The sequence below is a fragment of the Euleptes europaea genome, chromosome 8, assembly GCF_029931775.1.
Source record: "Euleptes europaea isolate rEulEur1 chromosome 8, rEulEur1.hap1, whole genome shotgun sequence".
NCBI classification, from domain to species: Eukaryota; Metazoa; Chordata; class Lepidosauria; order Squamata; family Sphaerodactylidae; genus Euleptes; species Euleptes europaea.
The window spans coordinates 27,247,401-27,265,157 of NC_079319.1; the positions used below are offsets into that span (position 1 = coordinate 27,247,401).

The 17,757-nt window shown below is 45.0% G+C and overlaps 1 protein-coding gene across 2 annotated transcripts; it reads left to right on the top strand.

The window, feature by feature from the left end:
• CCNE2 (cyclin E2) lies at window positions 1–17,363 on the top strand. Of its 2 annotated transcripts, none has more exons than XM_056854412.1 (12): window positions 1–45; window positions 2,456–2,493; window positions 2,587–2,689; window positions 3,729–3,782; window positions 5,674–5,825; window positions 7,265–7,400; window positions 8,051–8,197; window positions 9,427–9,522; window positions 10,265–10,399; window positions 12,982–13,093; window positions 14,524–14,678; window positions 17,190–17,363. In XM_056854412.1, the coding sequence occupies exons 2-12, from the start codon at window positions 2,480–2,482 to the stop codon at window positions 17,289–17,291; spliced, it is 1,206 nt and encodes a 401-aa protein (XP_056710390.1). In that variant the 5' UTR covers window positions 1–45; window positions 2,456–2,479; the 3' UTR covers window positions 17,292–17,363. The 2 variants fall into 2 exon arrangements, with proteins under 2 accessions (XP_056710390.1, XP_056710391.1); XM_056854413.1 differs by having other exon boundaries at window positions 27–45; window positions 2,590–2,689.
• The last annotated feature ends 394 nt before the right edge of the window (window positions 17,364–17,757 follow it).

Here is a 17,757-nt window from a genome sequence, read left to right on the forward strand (position 1 = left end):
GCGCCTTGGCGCCGGCGCCAGCTGAGATCAGTCCAGGTCTGGGCGGTAAGAGGGGCTGAGGGGAGACAGTTGGTTTTTGGGGGGGTCGCCGATTCCGCAGCTGGCCCCCTTTGGCTCTGGGTGGAAGGAGACCGGGGGGGGGGGGAGAGAGAGAAAGAGATCTGTGCAAATATGTGTTTGTGGTTGGGGGGCGTTGGGGGGGTAGGGGGCGACCCCACCGGTTCTGAGGCGCCCTGCAGAGGAGGCCGTATGTGTGTGTGTGTGGGGGGGGGTCGTGGTGGGCGACCCCCCCGGAGAGGAGGAAGCGAGAGAGGGAGGGAAGGCGGGATGCCGGCCCGCCAGCTTGGTTTTTGGAGGGAGAATCGGGCGGGGTGGCAGGGCCCCCCCCCGCCCCGTCCCCATCCCTCCCTGGACCTCGTATGGGGGGTGTCGAGGCAGGGGGAGGGGGTGTCTCCCCCCCAGGCTGCTGCTGTATGTCTCACCCCCTCCCCCCTTCTTTTTTTGGGGGGGGGTCCTGAGCAGCGGGAGACCTGGCGTCATCCAGCCCGATTGCTCTCTCTCTCCCCCCCCTTGAGCCTATTTCTCCCGGGGGGGGTCGTCTGGCCGGCCTGCCCCCCTGGCCGTGTGCGAGCGAGGCTTTTTGGAGGGAGAAGAGAGAGGCTGGCTCGGTGCAAGGAGGGAAAAGGGCGGGGGGAGCCCGCCCTTCACCTCCCACCCCCCACCCCCCCACCCCATAATCTATAGGGTCGGGGAGAAGAAAGATGGGGGGTGCATGTAATCTTTCTTCCAGGAGGGCTGGAAGGCGGGAGAGAAAGGGGTGGGGGGGGGGCTTAGTCACCCTAACCTGCAGAATCGCCCCTGGCGACCCATACTGCAGGATGGAGGCATAAATGGGGGGGTTGGGAATATTTGGGGGAAGGGAGGATGTCAATATGACTTTAGGGTTTCTCCACTGGGGGTGGGGAAGCCGGCTTAAGGCAAGGACTAAGGAGGGGGGGGGCGAATCAGGTCTCTAGTTCTTTTTCTCTGCCTCCTTTTCTCAAGCCCCGCCCCCATTTCCTATATATTGGGGAGCAAATTTAGGGCTTGCCTTTTTAGGATGCGTGGAGGCGGGAAAGAGTTATTGGGGAGGGGTCTCTCCCCACCCCATTTTGCGGTCTCTCCCGCCACTCTGTTCGCCGGACCTTTTGCAATGCGATTGCCTGGCGTGGCACCCCTTTTGGGACCACCGGCAGCTTCCCCCCCACCCCCGGAGTGTGGGGTGAAGAGTGGCGGCAATCGGGGAAGACGCCCGCAGTCCAGCCTGCCCTCCTTTGCCGCCGCCTTTTCTTCCCCGCTCTCTGTAAATTTGGCGCGGGGTCAGAGAGCCGCGTATAGGCGGCTTGCCTGCGGGGAAGGGGGGGGGTAGAACAAATGGCAACCCCCCCCCCCCCACCACCACCACGGGTGTCTAGGGCAGAAAAAGAGGGGAGACTGCAGCCTTTTTGCTTTAGGGAGACAGAGAAAGAGAAAGCTGTAATATTTATTTCTGCAATAATAAGCCATCTAGTATACAGTAATGTTCTGGGGCGAAGTAAATGTCGGTTTTACTTATGGTGTGCATAAAACATTCTTGCATGCAAAAAAAAAAAAAACTTTCTGTGCACATATAGATCGTCTCAGCTCTTAAAAATAGTGTTGGGATGGGAAGTCTTCCTAATGTATGTGGTAAGTTTGGGTGTAAAACAACAAACCAGCGCCACTTTAAGTCTCTGACAGATGTAGGCAGAGTATAAATGGAAATAAATACATGAATAATTAAGCGCAAAATGTAGATCTAATATAGATCTGCATGTTCTTGGCACAATTTTCAGAAGCAGCAAACAAAGTGGTGCTCAGACTAAGGCTCTTAACATACAGGAGAAAATGGCTACTTAAAGCAATATGCTGGAGGCCACTGATGGAACATTAGAATCTGAAACTGACCAATACGTGGATGGAATTGTGGGAGGGGTGATCATGAATCCTCTCTCTTGAAAGTGACATCCTCCCTTCTGATATAGACGTGGTGTGCGTCTCGAAGGTGCTAACCGGGGATGTTGGGATGGGACATTCCCGCAATTCCAGCCCCCTTTATTCTAGGGGTGCAGTATTTTGAGGGCCTTCGGCATTAGTGTGAGCAGTTTGGACTTTATGGTCCAAGCACAATATTGTCAAAAGGTGTAAGGAGCCCCAACATTTCTTTGGGATACTTCTGTGCTCCTGGTCTTATATTCTTGTGCCCAGATAGGGGTTCAGGATGCTTCTGCCTATACGTCCCATGGGATCATGCATGAATTCTTTTGGTTGCACTTTTGTAGCAGTAGTTGAGGAGGTAATTGGTTGGTGTATGAACGCTGGGAGTGGGACTTAATTTATGCTAAACAGCATTTCGTGGGTTGATGGAGTAAACATTATGGTCTTCCTCATGTTGCAGGCAAGGATCTGGAGTCTTAATAAGATGTCAAGGCGCAGGTAACTTGTCACTTTTATTACAAGCTACAATGTATGCGTAGCAACGCATTATGCTGCTATTTTGATTGAACAAATTTCTTTCACCTTCTGCAGCAGTCGTTTACAAGCTAAACTGCACCAGCCCTGCCAGGATACGTCTCCAGAAGAACTCCAGGTGCCAGAGAGTCTTCAGACCAGAAAAAGAAAAGCAATAGAGGTGGGTAGGAGTGGCAAAGAGGTCTTTGGGCCAGGTGTTGGTTTGGTGGTTAACATGAAGTTGGAATTGCCTGGCTGGCCCCAGCTATTCTGCAGATTCATTAAAAAGGTAAAAGGTAGTCCCCTGTGCAAGCACCGGGTCATTCCTGACCCATGGGGTGACGTCACATCCTGACATTTACTAGGCAGACTTTGTTTACGGGGTGGTTTGCCAGTGCCTTCCCCAGTCATCTTCCCTTTACCCACAGCAAGCTGGGTCCTCATTTCACCGACCTCAGAAGGATGGCAGGCTGAATCAACCTTGAGCTGGCTACCTGAAACCAACTCCTGTCAGGATCGAACTCAGGTCGTGAGCAGAGTTTTTGACTGCAGTACTGCGGCTAATTACTCTGCACCATGGGGCTCATTCATTGGGTGGCCCTAAATTATCGCTTTGCCTCAGCATTGCTTCTGTAATTTTAAATTTTTTGCCACCAAGTCACAGCTGGCTTATGCCGACCCCATATGGTTTTCAAGGCAAGAGCCGAACAGAGGTGGTTTGCCATTGCCTGCCTCTGCCTAGCAACCTTGGATTTCCTGTTTCTGTAATAGAAAGGTAATATTTGCATACCATCTTGGGTGGCTGAAGTCTTTGGACATATGAGCAACAGAAATACACACACACACACACATAAATACGGCAATTAAGCACAAAATGTAGATCTAATATAGATCTGCATGTTCGTGGCACAATTTTCTGAAGAAGCAAATCAAGCGATGAGATGGAGACTTTACGTACCTTCTGAGAATATTTCTGATTTGATTGTAAGAACTTGATGCTTTCTTCTTGCTTCCTTAATTAAGAGAAAAAACTTAGAAAATATTACCACTCTTCTACAGCTGTGATGTTTGATTGCATAGATGTTGTCATTGGAAGTTAATAAAGTGTTCTCAAATTAAGAGTACACTGAAGGCTTTAATAGTACTGTCAGGAGGAGAGAACATCTCGAGGCATGGTATATCAGAGATTTTTTTAATATGCATTTGTTTTGCTTTCAAAGGATACCAAGAGACAAGAAGAAAACACCAACACAAGACATCAGTATGAAATTAAGGTAATGTAGAGTTCTCCACGAAACTAGCTTGAAACTGGGTCAGCCTACCTACTGCCTTTGATATGTGTAACATGTGTAACATCAGATATTCTACATGAAGTCTCTGGGGGCTTTATGAAAGTAGAAGAAGAAGAGTTGGTTTTTATATGCCAGCTTTCTCTACCACTTAAGGGAGACTCAAACCGGCTTACAATCACCTTCCCTGGAGCCAGAGTAGTATAGTGGTTAAGAGCAATGGTTTGGAGCGGTGGAGTCTGATCTGGAGAACCGGGTTTGATTCCCCACTCCTGCACATGAGCGGCGGATGCTAATCTGGTGAACTGGATTTGTTTCCCCACTCCTACACACAAAGCCAGCTGGGTGACCTTGAGCAAGTCACATTCTCTCAGCTTCCCCTACCTCACAGGGTGTCTGTTGTGGGGAGGGGAAAGGAAGGTGCTTGTAAGCCGGTTTGATTCTCCCTTAAGTGGTAGAGAAAGTCGGCATATAAAAACCAACTCTTCTTCTTCCCTTCCCCTCCCCACAATAGACACCCTGTGAGGTAGGTGGGGCTGAGAGAGCTCTAAGAGAGCTGTGACTAGCCCAAGGTCACCCAGCTGGCTTCATGTGGAGGAGTGGAGAAATAAATCCAGTTCACTAGATTAGCCTCTGTCGCTCATGTGGAGGAGTGGGGAATCAAACCCGGTTCTCCAGATCAGACTCCACCGCTCCAAACCACTGCTCTTGACCACTATACTACGCATGGGAAGTACCTTCCCATTCATTTTTTTAAAGTCCTCTTTTGTCTTTTTGTGGTCTGGCTGCAACTATATTCCCTGCTGCTGCTGCTCAGTATCTTTTTGTGCAGCACCTTCACCATAACCAGGGCAGACACACATTGCCATTGTTACGGTTTGCTTTTAAACATTCTCACATGGCCAAACTTGGTTTCTCTTGTTTGGTGACGGCGCCATGTAACTAGCATAAATAAACTGCTTCCTGCCCTCCCTCTAAAGTTACCATGAGAGAGCAAAAAGTGGGGCTAAGCGTGACTGCCCCAGCTGGTAGGCTGACAGCATTCACAGCATTCCCGGAAAAAAAGCAACAACTGCCAACTTGTCAGCAGGATCCAACTTTTAACAAAGTTTGGGGAAGAATTTTGACTCAGCCGTAGTTCAGTGTACACACTGCTCGGATGTGCACATGATGTTCAATGTGAAGAGCCTTTCCATATTTAGGGTGCAGAGGGAGAAGTTGTATTTGTGTTAGGGAGTATGTAAAGTTTAACCTGCCCCAGAAATACATATGTAGCTTGTGTAGTTAGCTTAATTATAGCAATTGAAGAAGAGAAGAGCTGGTTTTTTATATGCCGACTTTCTCTACCACTTAAGGGAGAATCAAACCGGCTTACAATCACCTTCCCTTCCCACAACAGACACCCTGTGAGATAGGTGGGGCTGAGAGAGAGTGACTTGTCCAAGGTCACCCAGCTGGCTTCATGTGTAGGAGTGGGGAAACAAATCCAGTTCACCAGATTAGCCTCCGCCGCTTATGTGGAGAGGGGAATCAAACCCAGTTCTCCAGATCAGACTCCACCGCTCCAAACCACCGCTCTTAACCACTACACCATGCTGGCTGCTTAGTCTTGTGTACTTTACAGTTGCATCTGCATCGTAGACTAACAGTATATTCTGTTAAGAATGGTACTTCCCAAAATGTATAATAAAGGACTTGGAAATGTTTTGATTAAACAATTATCCAGCATCCTGGATGACAGGAGTTTCCTGCTGCAACACTTGTAGTCCACCATCTGATAAATGGACATTAGAAACTGCTTCCCAGGGCTGGGGCAGCATTCTGTGTTTGATTTTTGTTGTTGTTGCTTAAGCTGGCACTTAATATTTTATTACAGAGCTGTTGGCCACCTATGATCTCTGGAGGTGTCTCTCCTTGCATTATAATAGAAACTCCTCACAAAGAAACACCAACTACTGACTTTTCCAGATTCAAAAAATACAGATTCAGAAACCTCTTCATAAATCCGTCACCTTTACCTGAACTTAGGTAAGTCGACCATTTTTTTAAAAAAGCTGTCGCAAGGTTCGTTATACTTTGATATATTGACTCGGAGAACAAGGCTCCAAAACCGGCTTCCTGAATTATGTACACCTAGAGTATCTTTGATTTGGTTCTTGTGCAAGGACTAGCACAATAAACAATGTGAGATCAAGGTGAAGAAAAAGAAAAGTTAGTTTTTATATGCCGACTTTCTCTACCACTTAAGGAAGAATCAAACTGGCTTACAATCGCCTTCCCTTCCCCTACCCACAACGGACACCCTGCGAGGTAGGTGGGGCTGAGAGAGTGTGACTTGCCCAAGGTCACCCAGCTGGTTTCATGTGTAGGAGTGGGGAAACCAACCCGGTTCACCAGATTACAGTCCATCACTCATGTGGAGGAGTAGGGAATCAAACCCGGTACTCCAGATTAGAGTCCACTGGCCCAAACCACCGCTTTTAACCACTTGACCATGCTGGCTGATGATAAAAACTGAAGTTTGAATTTAGTTACAAAATTGTTATTATTTTAACTTTTTATGATGCCAACCAGAGGGAAGAAACACTGCCTGTGTGGGAGGGGGGTTAACGCTATCTGACATTAAAAGATCATAGCTACAGTTCAGTCATTTCTGTTGTACAGCCATATATGAGCAACTTGTGGCTTGAACTGGAAGAAGGCGGTGAGATTTAGGGAACCCTCCATGTTTGCACACAGAATATGTTGCATCTTGTTCCTTGTGTCCTTTCTCCCCATGGTGGAACTGGCATGATTTTTAGCAAGTTTTGTGACTTGGTATGAAACTGACAAGTGCAGTCTATTTTTTTTAACTTCTTCATGGTAAAATAAGCATACTGAATGTAATAGCGGGGACTGGAGAGGACCAGGATTCAAATCCCCACTGTTAATAAAGCACACTGAGTGACTTTGGAGCCAGTCACTTATCTCAAGGCCTCACCTGCTTAACAGAGAGGATAGGCGCTCCTTGAACCTTGGAGGAAGATCGGTTGGGTTTTTTTCCCCTCCTACATCAGTGGTTAAACTGCTTGTCTTAAGTCATGAAAGTCTTGTGCTTGGAAATGATTACTATTAAAAGCACAGGCATATGATCTATTAAATGGTTTCTGTGCTATTTGATTTTCTAATTGCTTGGGTATTGACCATAGGCTTACAGTTGTTTCTTGCATTCTCATTTTCTCATTCAACAAACTTTGACAGATGAGTCCAGTAAAGACCTTTTGAATTTTCCAAAGTGTTCATTTCACAAGTTTTGATCAGGCCAGTCCACTGGATTAATTTCTGAATCATGGTATCTGGCTTCTAAACCTGTTGCCCTTGAGCTCTTGCCCATACAATATCTGTTATGTTGCCATGAGACAAAAGCAGCTTATTTTCTTTTTCCTGTTTTTGCTGACAAAACTTAATTTTGTATGTCTTGTTTCTAGTTGGGGAAGCTCTAAAGATGTCTGGTTCAACATTTTAAAGAAAGAGAACAAATATTTTCACTGCAAACATTTCACATCTCTACACTCGAACCTACAACCACACATGAGATCAATTCTATTAGACTGGCTTCTAGAGGTGAGTACAATACGGAGACTTGTACTTTAGCGAGAGGCCTGGCTCAGAAGTAGAGCATCTGCTTTGCATATAGAAGGTCCCAGGTTCAATCTCTTGCATCTTCAGTTAAAAGGAACAGTTGGTAGGAGGTGTGAAAGACCTTGGAGAGCTGCTGCCAGTCAGAGTAGACAGTGCTGACCCTGACAGAATGGTCTGACTCTAGAGGGCATCTTCATGTCAGACAATATTCTGAAGTACTGGACCAAAAATCAACCATTTGTTCTTTAGTTTTAGACTTTTATTCTCTTGCTGCACCTTGGATGCAGCATTAAGCTTAAGTGAAGCAGGGAAATTAATATTCTTTTAGTTACTGAATTTATAGGGAAATTGAGAACTTGTGTCAATCTAAAGTAACTTGCAGTGGGCCTTCATTCTAAACAGGGATATGGTTGTGACTGCAATATTCCCTCCCAGTATTTATGATACTGTGAAATAACCATTTCAGTGGTTATGTTAAGGAAATACAAGGTACAGAGTTAACCTGTACTCATAGGATCAGCATAGCTCTGGCTTCAATTTAAGAACTGCTCAAAAAGCAATGTTCTGTTCATGTTTTGGACTGTTGTTCTATAGTGAAGCATGCCATAACCATGAGGTTCAATCTGTTACAGGTATGCGAAGTGTACACACTCCACAGAGAAACCTTCTATTTAGCACAAGACTTTTTTGATCGATTCATGCTGACTCAAAAAAATATAAACAAAACTATGCTTCAACTCATAGGAATTACAACACTGTTCATTGCTTCTAAGCTTGAGGTAAGTGAAACTTTTTGTCTATGCATCCAGATTACTTTAGTTGTCCAAGACAACTAAGACCTTCCTTGATGAAGCAGCTAAGAAAGAGAATGTTTAAACCAGTAGATTATAATAGACTTAATTTAAGTGACTGACAGTGAAAGTTCTAACTGGCCCAGGGCAAAAGTAAAAAATGATTGAGGAACTTGTTTGTTCTTGCAAATGGCAAACAGTTGTTTACACCCATCAAATCTAAACTGATCATACAGTGGCAAGAGCTATGGAAAGCATTTACCCACAAACCTGGACACTGCATACTTTAGCCGCTTTATCTGGAGCTAGCTTCATTTTTGAGTAAATCTATTAACTGGCAGGCTTCCTTGTCCTTAAAAAATTATCTGGGTGTTTACTCTCGGACCTGGGAGTTTAAGATCAGACTACTAAGGGAATCTGAATTGAAACTTGGATGGCTTGCTTAAATTTCTCCGATTGTAGTGTAATATATGGCTTAGAAGCTCATGTGCCAAAATAATGCTACCTCCTTAATTACTTTGCAAATGGAGTCTTGTCATCATGAAGATTTTCCCCCCTACTTGCAAGCTGTGGTGTTGGATGGCTGTTGTGCATTTGTTCAGTTTTCTTTTTTTTTGGGTAGGAAATTAGGCTTATTTTTGTGCATCGTGTAATTAGGAGGCAGAGCGTCTCTTTCAATTGTTGATTGAACCTCTATAAATTTGTAGAGCCAGTGTGGTCTCTGGATAGTATAACAGACGCGACCCTAGCACTGCTCGTTTCATGTTCCAGTTCTAGTTCTTCTGCCTTGCTCAAAACAACCTTGCAAAGGACAGTGGTCCAGTTCAGAAACCTTTTAGCACCTTTTCCTGCACTCCAGTATTTATTCATGAGAGTGGAGAGGGTTGCTGTGGGCTGGCGACAGATCTCAGATTGTGTGGAGCTGCAGTTGTGTGAATTAGACCCTCTACAAGGGCGATGGACACACTGCCACCAGAACCATGTGCATTCATGATGGTTCTCCAGTAAACTGGCATCAACTTGCCCATCCAGCTGCTTCATGGGATGACTGCTAGGTCACAAACCCATCAGTGTGTGTCTAAGCATCTAAACTGAACCTGTGTTTATTCTGTAGTGGTGATCTGCTAAACAGGGTTGTAAAATACTCTGGAAAACACTGTTAAAAACAGTTGTCTTATGTCTGTCCTACCATTCTCTCTTTTTCCTGCTGTAATAAGGAAATATATGCTCCCAAGCTACAGGAATTTGCATATGTTACTGATGGTGCTTGCAGTGAAGACGACATTATAAGGATGGAACTCATTATATTAAAGGTAACAAAGGTGTTGATCATTGGGACAGCATGGTGTAGCGGTTAGTGCCAGACTAGGCCCAGGGAGATAAAGGTTCCAGACCTTACTCAGCCATGAAGCTATCTGGGAGTCTTTATGCCAACTGGGATTTCCCAGCTGAACCACCCCATGGGAAATAAAAATGAAGCGGAAACTCCTAGGATTTTGGGAGGAGGAAGGATAAAAAATAAGAGATAGCTGTTTACTAAGTTGGAAAAAACACAACAATTATCTTCAAAATTCTAACTGGTTCAGCAGGAAATATTAGTGAATGATATACATACAGCCCTGAGTGGCATGTTACAGAGTGCATTTTTCATGAAGAGTGTATCATTTAAAACTTAGCATTTGAGGGGAGATAATTCTGATTCTACAGGATTTAGAGGGTTACTAGTTAAGCAACCAATGGCTTGTGGTAGTATAGAAATGCTGTAGGCTCTAGCCATATCTTCCTGGGTATATGGTGGGTAAGATGCCAGTTCATCTCGAGTGAACTAGGCCTGCGATGCATGTCCCCAAGTCCCATCTTGGCTCTCACCGAGTATCCAAACACTGGTTTGAGTCTCATTTTGATGAAAAGACAACCCAGTAAAAGCAAGCAAGCAATTCCATACATCTCATGCAGTTTTCCCCATCAACCCGAGATACAGTAAACTACTGTATTGTCTCATACTATACACAGGGAGGGGCTAAAGCATTTCACTTTTATCTTCATGAAACACAGGCTCTAAAGTGGGAGCTCTGCCCAGTAACGATAGTCTCTTGGCTCAAACTTTATCTCCAAGTGGATGCTCTGGAAGATATCCCAAAGGTGCTGGTACCTCAGTATTCTCAGGAAATGTTTATTCAAATAGCACAGGTGAGTACCCATTCCAGCATGTGGGGTTTGTAACAGCTGTTAAGTGAGCAATGCATTTCTAGCATGGATACACTGTCACTTGGCAGTGGATGGGAGTGACTTGTGGGAGGGGAGACATCTTGCCTTGCCTGTCAGTCTAAAAAACATGAGAAGGCTGGTTTTGTGATGTAGGGCAAGAAACCATGTGCCAGAAATGCCCTAAGCTCTTCATCATGCACAGTGCAATCCTCTGCAGAACTACTCCTAATGAAATCAGTGGGCGTAACTGCACTGACAGTAGCTTACCGCTCTTCCATCTCCCTCTTCACCCACCTACATGATATTTACTGAATAGTCTAGAGTGGTACTACTTTTGCTGTGTTCTCTGTGATGGGATGCAGTGTTTGTGCTGGAGAATAATAACATACATTGTGTTTGAGAACTTGTGTAATGCGCATTGTGCTTGGTATCAAATTGCGTGCAGATTCTTTTCTTGATTGCTTCCACATGGTGATGTCTCTCCATGTAGCTTTCATGCTTAAGGTGTTCTCAGTAGCAGTGGGGCACCCACATGGCATTCTTACCCTTACTTTCCTTGCCACAATTCCTTCCCAGCACCACTGGAGGTTTTTTTCAGGATCTCTTTAAAAATTGGCAATTGACATATTGCTGTAACTTCCTTATCTGGCAAGCCCTCTGAATTCTCAGCGTTCATTATATTTTTTATAAATGTCTCTCCCTCTCTTTGTGGTGAAGATGTTTCCCCCTTATATCTCTGCAGCAAAAAGGGACAAGACAGTAACCTCTTATAATGGTTATTCTGTAGCTTTTTTTTTTAAGTTGTTATAATGGTATAACTATAGCAATATAGGTTAGTGAAGCCCTGAAAAAGTCCCCCAGGGGTGGGGGGAAATAGATGCACAGCAGCTGAGGTAAAGAATATGGTGCCAGCATGGGTAGGGAATGCAAAAATGAACACCTTCCCATCCACCTGGCATACGAATGTGTTTTGATGGTGGTCTTTCTGTTAAAGATTGTACCAAATCAGGTTTAGGAAAGATTGTAGCAAAGCAGGGTGAAACCATCCTAAGTGGATGGCTAGGGGACAATGTCATGTGGATATTCTGCCCCCCTCCAAAAAAAAACAAAAAACCCCACAGCTCTGGTTTGACCACGAAACTGGAGCAAAACCTTTTTGTGGAAGCATCCTTTGCAAGGAAAGGGCCACCAAAAGAGCTCACAATGTTCTCCCTGCTTCCGTTTCAAACTCACAACACCAATCCTATGAAGCAGAGACAGTGCAAATAGCTCAGCGTTGCCTCCGAGCTTCCATTGCAATCTGGGGATTTGAACCTGGGTCTCCCAGATCCTAGTCTTGATACTAGCTGGAGAGCCAACGTGGTGTAGTGGTTAAGAGCTGTGGTTTGGAGTGGTGGAGTCTGATCTGGAGAACCAGGTTTTGATTCCCCACTCCACATGAGCAGTGGAGGCTAATCTGGTGAACTGGATTTGTTTCCCCACTCCTACACACAAAGCCAGCTGGGTAACCTTGGGCAAGTCATTCTCTCTCAGCCTTGCCTACCTCACAGGGTGTCTGTTGTGGGGAGGCGAAGGGAAGGTGATTGTAAGCCGGTTTGATTCTCCCTTAAGTGGCAGAGAAAGTCTGCATATAAAAACCAACTCTTCTTCTACCATGCTCTCAGAACAGCCTTCTGTCACAGTTCCTTCTGAAACTTTGTCATTCTTCCCCATGCACCCTGGCTTTTTTGTTTTTAAATGGGTGGGAAGATTGCCTCAGCCTGAAAACCTTGATAATGAGAACTGATTCTTCCCTTCTGGGGTGGTATAATCTTGGCAAGTGGGAAGATGGAAAGTACCACTTCTCCTAGCACAAGATGCAAACAAGCTATCAACCTATTCTGTTTTAACTGTCTAGAGCATGGGTGTTAAACTCAATTGTTGAGGGCCGGATATGATATGTCACTTGGTCGGGTTGGGCCATGCCTCTCCAGCCCAGATTGTGAGTGGGGAGAGCGGCTGCCTTGCGGGTTGGATCTCTCAAGGGGCCACATCCGACCCGCGGACCTTCTGTTTGACACCCCTGGTCTAGAGGGCCCTTCTATTAAAAGCTGTATCTACTAATAAGTCGGCACCTGTGCAGTATTGAACAGTGTGATTTACAGCTCAGCTGTTTAGTCATAAATAGCTTTCAGCTTAATCCACTTAAACTATAGCTGACTGATAAAAACTCCTTGTGGTTAACCCTGTTTTTAAAGCTCAGGGTTAAAAATATTGTGAAAATGACTGGTTGTATCGCTCAAGTAACATGAGCTTAATATGTGGGGCAGACTTTTTAAAACACTGAGAGGATTTGGTGTAAAAAGCAAAAAAAGACCATTGCTGTTTCTGGTGCCTTAGCAAGAAAAGGGTACCATTTGTACTTTGCTAGGGCTATGACATGGTAATTGGCTGAAATGGAGATACGCCATACAGTTAGATGGTTCTCTCAAACTGGAGCTGAAGTAAAGGGGGGTTTGCATTGCGCCACTTCAGAGTGGTTATAATTTGAATCTTTCTAACAAAATGGTTGGCTTCCTTTACAGCTCTTAGATCTCTGTATTCTAGACGTCAGTTCCCTGGATTTCCAGTACAGGACATTGGCGGCTGCTGCAACTTGCCATTATACCTCAGTAGAACTAGTTAAGAAAGTGTCAGGTATGACAAAATAACATTCTTGTGCTTCTACTTGTATATTTGGATGCAAACTGGATTGAAGTCTGAAGTTAAGATGGAAATATTTCCCTTTAAGATATTAGAGTGTACAGCTGAAAAACCTCCAACTGCATTCTTGTGAGCTTCCCATCTACAGCAGGTCCTAGCATTCTGGACTGTGCAGCTACTTAAATTTGGATTTCTTCCACTCCCCCCATATCTTCATCCAGTCATTGGATACCAGCAGGTTCCAACAACAAAATCCTAGCCCTACAATGAGTCAACTGTTTTTAAATATGTATTTCTATCAATCTCTCCTGCTAAAAGTACTGGAACCAAGCAAGAGGGGGGGAGAACACCTTTCCTTATTGGGAAGGGGCATATGTGCTTGCAAAGGAAGAGCTGGGAGCTGCGCTGGTGGGACCCACATTTGTTGCCTATGACCTACATGATGAGAGCTAGTGTGGTCTGGGGGATAGTGGGTCAGACTAGAATCCTGGGTTCAAATCCCCCCTTCTACCATTGGAGCTCACTAGGCCTGTCACATACTGTCAGCCTGACCTACCTTACAAGGAGATAGATCACGATGGTATCTGTAGAAGTAAGCTGTGGGTCACTAAAGCTCATACCCTGCCAGAAATTTTGTTGGTCTTTAAGGTGCTCTCTTTTCTATCTCACAAGGTTGTTATTGTAATGGAGGAGGGGAGAATGCTGTTCTAAGCTGCTTTGACTAACAGGTGTGGTTATGCAGCTCTTGACCCCTGCTGGCCTTGCTTCTCTGGGTTGTGGTCACTGGGTTTCAACTTGAAGCAGTGATGGAACTGTGAGCCGTTCTCTCTGACCTAGTATTTCTGTGCAAGAGGACAGTGAAATGGCCTTGTTACAACAATAGCTAGTGTAGTGGCTAATACTGAGCTGTCAGTCAGGGAGTTATTCAAATCTCTGTCACGAAATCACCAAGTGACCAAGCTCCAAGCCCTGTCTGCAATACAGGATTATAATTGGCCTTACAAGGCTGCTCTAAAGACTATGGGAATAACCAGTGTGAAGTGTTTTGAATATCTGAAAGTGGTGTACTTAGAGAGAGATCTGTTCATTAAAGAGATTTGTTCATTAACTTAACATAAGTAGATATTGTTTAAATAGGATTGTTTTCTCATTTTAAATGTAATCTCTAAAGGCTACTATATGATCAAATGTGCTGCCAGTTTATTACAGTAGGTGTTTAAGGTCACTATGGCGCTCACTGGATGACATTAGGCTAATCTAATAGCCTTGTTAGGATAAAATGGGGATATGAGGAACACAGTACAACACCCAGGGCTCATGGAGGAAAGGCAGGGTAACGGATGCGTAGTAGGGGGGTAACTTTGTGCAACCTTGTGTAAGAACCAATTATGTAACTTAACTAGATTCCTTTTTTTGTTTCTTAGGCTTAGACTGGAACAGTATTTCAGAATGCGTAGAATGGATGAGACCATTTGTCAAGGTAGCAAAAAAAGCCCCGGTAAAATTGAAGAACTTTAAGAAAATTGCAGGAGAAAACAGACATAATATACAAACCCACACCAACTACCTGGACATGCTGGTAAGACTAACTTTTGCCTTTGACCTAATTTCATCTGGGTAGTGGCAGTAATTTCCCACCCTCTCTGTTGTGCGTGTGTGTGAAGTGCCTTCAAGTCGCAGCCGACTTATGGCGACTCCTTTTGGGGTTTTCATGGCAAGAGACTAACAGAGGTGGTTTGCCAGTGCCTTCCTCTGCACAGCAACCCTGGTATTCCTTGTTGGTCTCCCATCCAAATACTAACCAGGGCTGACCCTGCTTAGCTTCTGAGATCTGACGAGATCAGGCTAGCCTGGGCCATCCAGGTCAGGACACCCTCTCTGTTAGTACTGTTAAAAAGATGCTATGCATTAAGCCTACTTTGAAACATAACCAGTTAAGGTTATATCAGCAGCCCCCAATCTTGTGCCAGTAGGAACTTCAGGAATTGTGAGACGCTAATGGCTGCCACTGCAAAATGGCTACCATAGAGGGATGCAACCAACTACAAAATGGCTCATGTAGGGGTTAAAGGTGTTGTCCTGTAGTGGAGACAGCTGTGTCGGAATGAGCGCTACCTGAAGATATGAAGTGTAGTGCTTCCTGGATTCTTTGAAGCGCAAGCTATTAAATAAAGTGGAGGGAAAGAGGAAATAGTGTGAGAAGGATGCAAGGGAGTATGTGTTTCCCTTCAAGTCCATGCATGTTCCCCACTGTGCAACTTGGCCAGATGTATCTCAGGGAGTAGCTGCCAGGGATAGGAAAGGGCTGGCATCATGTAGCGGTCAGTATAAAACTATCATCTGGGACAACCAGGTTCGAATCCCCTCCTCAGCCATGGAAGTCTACTAGGTGACTTTGGGCAATCTCTCAGCCTAACCTACTATTCTCACAGGGTTATTGTGAGGATTAAGTGGTGGAGGGAGGAATGATGTGAAAAGCCACTTTGAGTCCCCAAGCAGGGAGAAAAAGTGGGATATAAATAAAAAGAAAGTGAAAAGAAGAATCTTTGAGGGGAGCAGATAAAGGTAGATTGGCAAAAAAAAAGTGAGTGGCTATGGGGGCTCTCAGAAAAGGAAAAGCAGTGTCAAGGGGGAAATGAGATGTTCTCCCGCAGGTCTCCCGCTTATCACTTCTTTAATCCAAACTGGCCAACTTTTCAAACTGCTAATTAGAGTTACCATAACATTCTCCAATATTACACTATGATAAAATATTTGCGTTCCTGGGAGTGAAGACTTGAATGGTGTCTGTATTCTCTCTAAGCCAGTCAACTGCCTTTTTAGCTATCCATGTACTTGCTTGCAGGAAAGCGAAGGGTTGGTTTGGACCAGAACTAGGGCGGATATGGGTCAGAGGTGCTAGTGTTTTGATGCATTCGGTTGCTTTTTAAATTGACATGTCCTGAGTCTACCATCTAACTGCAGCACTTCTCTAAAACCAGGCATATGGGGGGGGGGGGGGCTTGATTAAAAGTAGGACCATGGCCCAAGGGGTGGGGTGGGGGGTTTATGCGGTTCTCTTTCTGAAATCGCCCTTGGGAGCTGTTTCCCCAGTCAGGCTAATAGTAGTTCTGTGGGGCCATTTCAGTTGGTGAAATTGGGGGGGGGGAGGGAGAAACACTGAAGGTGATTGTAAGCCGGTTTGATTCTCCTTTAAGTGGTAGAGAAAGTCGGCATAAAAATACACTGGTCCTGCTCTGAAAGGGGGACCTGTTTCAGAAACAAAATGCTGAGAGCTCAGTTTATGGAGCTGTGTCGCATCATCTTTGAGCCCTGAAACTAAACCTTCCTAAGGGGGAATAACAAAAGACAGCTTGTGCTTTAAAAGCTGAGTGATAACGTCTTCAGCATTTAAAAAAGACACCCTCTTCCCTACACCACTCATTCACGATGTGATGACACTTGGAACCTGTAATGGCAGAAGGCACTGAGTTGTGGATTTTCCTTGCGTCCCAACTTTCCCCATAGCGGTGCGTCCTGACCTTGGGAAACTTTCCTCCTGTGTGACTTAGTAGCCAAGGAAGGCAGACGGCTGCACTGGAGAAGGGATGAAATCACCCTGTCCGTTTAATGTTCCAAGGGGGCAGAAAGAACTGCTCGGGGAACCTGGGAGATATCTGGATTAGGTATAGTTCGGCTTCGGCAAAATTCGGGCCGTTTTTATTCGGGCCGTGCCGAAGTCCGAACTCCCCTGCTTCGGATCCCCGGAAATTCGGGGGGATCCGGAGTTTGGGGGAAAATTCGGCCCTGCGCGCCTTCAGGGGGCCCTTTAAACAGAACTGTGCCTCCCAGATCTGTTTAAAGGGCTTCAGTATAAGGCAGCTTCATGTGCTCAAAAGGTGCTCTGAGTGGGTGGTGTACACATGTGAAACTCAAGGATGATAAAACAGCTATATGGAACTTCCATTCAGACTAGAGATAACAAGAACACCTTTCTGCCCTGCTGGTAAGCTGCTACCGTATTAAACAAGCTAACTGGATAGTTACTACAGGTGTATTACTATTACTACTAGGTTTACTAAAAGTAATAAAACTTTATTTAATTAAACAGGAAGAAGCTAACTTTGAGGCAGCTGTTGCGGTGCCAGGTCAGTTGTCCCCCATGTCTACTGGAGGAATAATCACTCCCCCAAAGAGCTCTGAAAAGAAGTGAAGTACCCGAATACATCTGTATCAATTCTCTACCTTCTAAGACTCTAAAAGAAAACTGAACTGTTGGGAAAGATACCAAATACAACAGAAGGAAGTCTTAACTGGAGAAGGCCTGAAGTTATTAAGTATACAGCCTAACCTATTAGGCTGTGGAATAAAGCTGGATTTCTTGAAGTTATTCACAAACGATGAATTTTTTTTAACCTGTAAAAACAGCCTTAATTTATGCTTCATACATTATTAACTATAGCGTGGAGATGGCTTGGCTCTAGGGTGCGCTTAATCCCACTGTATTCTAACTGTCAGGAGAATGAATCTGTTTAACCGTAACACAAAATGTTCTGACCTGTTCCAAAAGCACAGGCGATATTATGCTCTGCCTGAGTAAGGTTTCATTCCAAATAGCCGGGGCCTAAGTCTGCAATTAAAGGAGCTGATGCAGCAGCTTCTGCCCAGAAGCTAAAACC

Excerpts from the sequence above, each read along its gene's own strand:
- CCNE2 (XM_056854412.1), top strand. Across the intron at positions 2,690-3,728 it reads GAAAAAGAAAAGCAATAGAG|GATACCAAGAGACAAGAAGA; the intron begins GTGGGTAGGAGT and ends TTGCTTTCAAAG. Across the intron at positions 9,523-10,264 it reads TGGAACTCATTATATTAAAG|GCTCTAAAGTGGGAGCTCTG; the intron begins GTAACAAAGGTG and ends CATGAAACACAG.